Raw genomic sequence first — 4,898 nt, forward strand, 5'->3', positions numbered from 1 at the left:
GAAATCTCTGCTAAAATCTTGTGTTTTGAATCAACATTCATATAAACTAATTCATGTCATTTCAGTGAGTCATCATGGTTGTGCCCTGAGTCCAAACACATGTCATATACACATTCAAGCCACTTGTTTTAAATAAATGCTTCTATTTTATTCAGTTTTGGTCTTCACTGTAACTGATGTGCAGGGGGATGATGAGGGGTTGACCTCTGGCTGCGGCCCTGCAGGTGACGGATTCATACTGAACCTGCCTGAACAGTCGACATCCTCTGACTTTCTTCTCTACGCCCAACAGGAAGCTGCAACTTTCTTTTCTAATAATATATGACAGAGGCAGACTCTTATTTTGAAGGTCTGATTAGAGACAACATGAAGTCCAAAAATTCTACAGGATGTATGTGGGCTGCCATGATGGAAAAAATAAGGAACGAAAAACAAGCTGGGTAATAAAGAAGCCAGGATCTGCCTCTTTTTGGTCACAAGAGGAGCTCCAGATACGTCATCATAAAACAGAATATACTTATGAACATTAAAGCATTTAAACATCAACATTTTTCCTATTTTCCTGTTTTGTCCACAACATTTGGCTCTTAAGACACATGGTGTAAGAAATAAAAAAGTCCTGAAGAGATGCTGATGAATTATTTCTGTGTCCAATCACAGGGTCCCTCCTGGAAAGATCAAGTCTGAGTGGAGATCCAGCTTCCTTTCCCGGCTCTGGCTCTGGTCCACTGAGCTCCAGTAAAATAACTTTGCTGGGAAACCTTTCTGAACGCCGTGACAGCACTTGCAGCACCTTAAGCTCGGTCTACACTCTCAGCCGCCGCTCCTCAGGCATCTCCCCAGGTTTCTCCAGTCGACCCTCAAGCCAGACGTCTCAATTCGGTGCCAACCGGCCCAGCAACATCAGCTCTGCTGACTCCTACGATCCCATCTCTGCCGATATTTCCCGGCGTTCCAGTCAAGCCAGTCAGTGTAGGGTTAACACCATCGGACCTGAAGGAAGTGAACCAGGCCTTCCCAGCCCCCTTAACCTGACCCCAGCCCAGCACTACCGCCTGAAGGCAAAATACGCCGCAGCCACTGGAGGAGCACCACCTACACCTCTCCCATGCACGGATCAAGCATGCCTGAAGTCCAGCTCTGCACTCTTTCCAAACTCCCAGGAATGCTCAGGCAACAAAATGCTGCTGTCCAGGCAGTGCAGCGCCGCACGGAGCCTGATGCCCCACAAAGTTTCAGCCAACATCCACCGCCGAGCCAGTGACCCTGGGAGACCATTAGCTCCTCTCAGCCAGTTGCACCTTCAGAGGTTCGGCAGCATGGGTTCGCTGAGCAGAGGGGTCACCATGCAGCCCTATCCTCCTCCTGCAGATAGACACCTTTCCCAGCCAAGCCTACATCGACACCCTCACAACCTACGACCACCCAGCATATCAGAGAATATCCCCATGGAGACCAGAGCGAACGGCACTGGAGATGCAACCAGTCAGGTAGAATTTCAAGGAGGTCTGAATGTCCAGAGAAGGATGGATGTGGTGAACCTGAACACCTCACAGAGTCCAGGACAACAAACATGGGACAGTGCTCCCAGAGAACAGTGGGACACCGCTGTCCCTGGGCTCATGGAGGACACCCAACAGTACTCCAAACTAGAGGTACGAGGAAACCTGGCTGTCCTTCAGCAAAACCAGAACTTCGGACCTTTCAGTCCAACCGCTGAGCAACAAATGGTTGAAAAGCTGTCTAACAGAGAACAACAGAGATGCTTCCAGCTCAGTTCTGAGTCCGTACAAAACCTCTTCCAGCAGCCCTTCAATCTCAATGATGCTGCTAAGCCAGAGTACAGGTTCTATGAAGGAACCCCTTCCTTTGATCGGAATGGGAACCTACCCTGTGGTAACATGGTGCCGAGCTGTAAACAAGAACCGGCTGACATGGACTTCACAGAGTTTGAGCCTGTTCAAGTAAAACCTGAAAACTGTGACGCTTCCGTTCTGCTTTTAGATCAGCAGAACTGTAATATGACTGGTAATCAGAACCGTCTCCAGCCAAGAACTGAACCTGGATCTGTAAGGCAAACAGATGAAGGTTCAGGACTTCCCTGCAGGCCTGAGGACAACGTTCTGTACTACACAGGTCAGATTCAGGTATTTGAGCCCAACAGGAACTTGGGTTTCCATGTTTCTAACGTGGGGAATCCTTTTAAACACACTGCGGCAGCTCCTGGGTCGACAGAAAACCAACCGGACAGGACTTCAGGACCGGAGCAGACTCAGATAGACTTCGATAGCCTGCTTAACGACGGGGATCATTCCAGCCTCGTGTCGGGAACATTAAGTCCTGGACTGCTTCAGCGCTTCTCCCAGAGTTCGTCTCGCCTGACCACTCCCAGGAACTCTGTGACGCTGCCCTTGATGCCGGCCCGGCCGGGGAACATGGCCGTCGGTGACATGAGCTCACTGCTGACCTCTCTGACTGAGGAGAACAAGTTCCTCAACTTGATTTCTTAAAGAAAACTGTTTCCTTGGAGCTACAGACTCCAAACTGATGGTTTTTACATACAGTCACATCTTTAAGTTGCTTCAAGTCCATTTTCTATCATTTTGAAAAGCCATACTTGTGTTTTCTTGCCTTAGGAGGTGAATCTGATGTGAACTTCTCTTGTTTATGGGGTCTGCAGGATGGTTTACAAAGTGCCTGCTTCTGAAAACCATAACTTGTTTTCCACCGTAAAGGAGTTTATTTTGTCAGGATGACCGGTCTGAGACGGTATTTGTTGTTAAATCACTTGTTTTCCAGCAGATAAACAGATTTAATCTGAACATAAAACTTCTAATTAGACTCAATCTTTTACTTCTGTTAAACATTATTCTGTTGGGTTTTGTAAATACAGTTTGTACATTTCTAAAAGAAATAAAATATAACTGATTTTTAAAGGCTGTGTTCTCCGTGTGTTTGTACACACCTCACAGGTTCTTTCCTTTGGTTGTTTCTGATGAAGCTGCCAGGATGTCACCGAGCTGAGGCTGTGGACACAAATCAAACCGACCGTCAAACAGTTGCCTAAACATCCCTTAGGATGCAAACGTTAGATGAGCTGGGACACACTGGAGACCTGTGAAACCAAACGGACACAAATACATCACATTTTTATCAGTTACATAAATACCTCTGCAGTGAGTTACAGGTTTCATCATCATTTCCTGGTCTGAGAGCTTCATTAATGTTTCTAGGAACAACAAGAACTCGACTGAGGAGAACAGGAGGACTTTCTGTACGAGCTCCTCCAGACTCTCTTTATTAACTTTACATTTTATTCTTAAGATTTTCTCAGATTGAGAAAAAAGACCAACTTTATCAAAATAAATGAGCAAACTGTCCAATGTGGCTGAATTTAGGCTTCACTTCTCATCAAATCTAAAAACAAAAAGAAGAAATCTAACTTCTCAGAGACACATTTTGAAAAATAAAAATGCAGACATGTTGTAAGAACAACAGCTCCTCCAGGTCTAACTGACATTAATGAGCTTCAACATCTGTGAGGAGTTTAAAGAGGTGAGGATGTTTCTGTCTCTGAGTGAATCTTAGTCTTCATCAGTCCCTCTCTTCATCGTCTCCTGCAGAAAAAAACGCCACTGATGGCTTCAAGCTAAACGCCGGTGTTTGAAGCTCATACTCGGCGCTGTACTCGTCTCTTGTTCGGCATCGGCCTGAAACATCTTTGAAACAACTTCCCCTGACCTGGTCTCACCTCCGCTGTAAGAACACGCTCAGCATCATGTAAATTTCCTCTCAGCTGATGAAACGGGACTCTAACAGGAGCAGAAAAGCCTTGACGTGAGCGCAGCCTGACTGTACGCTAATATTGACTCTGACAGAGAGGCCCCGAGGACCCAGCTGCTGAAACCACATAAAACAAACCAGCTGAGAGCAGCGAGACGTTCAGAGAGGAAGAGGAGGGGGACGCGGCGCTGAGCGCTCACAGGAACAAATGATTTCACCCTGCCAGGGAATTCAGTCGAGGATATGTTTGATCTGCAGGCTGTGATTGTTTCTGCCACCGGCTTTCCTCATCCTCCCAGAGATGGGAGGCAGGAGAGAAAACCGCCTCGGGCTGAAAAGATACGAAACATCCAAAACATCCAGGAGGAGAGCTGGGGAAAAGGGTTAGCTGAGATCAGTAGTTAGCTGAGATCAGTAGTTAGCTGAGATCAGTAGTTAGCTGAGATCAGGAGGTAGCTGAGATCAGGTGTTAGCTGAGATCAGGTGTTAGCTGAGATCAGGTGTTAGCTGAGATCAGGAGTTAGCAGAGATCAGGTGTTAGCAGAGATCAGGAGTTAGCTGAGATCAGTAGTTAGCAGAGATCAGTAGTTAGCAGAGATCAGGCATAAACTGAGATCAGAAGGTAGCTGAGATCAGCAGTTAGCTGAGATCAGGAGGTAGCTGAGATCAGGAGGTAGCTGAGATCGGGAGTCAGCTGAGATCAGGAGGTAGCTGAGATCAGGCATAAACTGAGATCAGAAGGTAGCTGAGATCAGGAGGTAGCTGAGATCAGGAGGTAGCTAAGATCAGGATGTAGCAGAGATCAGGAGGTAGCAGAGATCAGGAGTTAGCTGAGATCAGGAGATAGCAGAGATCAGGAGTTAGTAGAGATCAGGAGTCAGCTGAGATCAGGAGTCAGCTGAGATCAGGAGTCAGCTGAGATCAGGAGTTAGCTGAGTTCAGGAGTTAGTAGAGATCAGGAGTTAGTAGAGATCAGGAGTTAGTAGAGATCAGGAGTTAGCTGAGATCAGGAGTCAGCTGAGATCAGGAGTCAGCTGAGATCAGCAGTTAGCAGAGATCAGGAGGTAGCTGAGATCAGGAGGTAGCTGAGATCAGGAGGTAGCTGAGATCAGGAG

The 4,898-nt window shown here is 47.0% G+C and overlaps 1 protein-coding gene across 1 annotated transcript in view; it reads left to right on the plus strand.

Annotated features, from left to right (window-relative positions):
* The window catches only part of LOC108228619 (zinc finger protein GLI2-like), a 5,526-nt gene extending 2,605 nt beyond the window's left edge, over nucleotides 1-2,921 (plus strand). The window contains exon 3 of the mRNA XM_017404204.3: nucleotides 661-2,921. Coding sequence (XP_017259693.2) covers nucleotides 661-2,510 — 1,850 coding nt within the window. The 3' untranslated portion in view covers nucleotides 2,511-2,921. The remainder of the gene's footprint in view (nucleotides 1-660) is intronic.
* Nucleotides 2,922-4,898: the final 1,977 nt, after the last annotated feature.

This window comes from Kryptolebias marmoratus, unplaced genomic scaffold (genome assembly GCF_001649575.2).
Source record: "Kryptolebias marmoratus isolate JLee-2015 unplaced genomic scaffold, ASM164957v2 Scaffold109, whole genome shotgun sequence".
Taxonomy (NCBI): domain Eukaryota; kingdom Metazoa; phylum Chordata; class Actinopteri; order Cyprinodontiformes; family Rivulidae; genus Kryptolebias; species Kryptolebias marmoratus.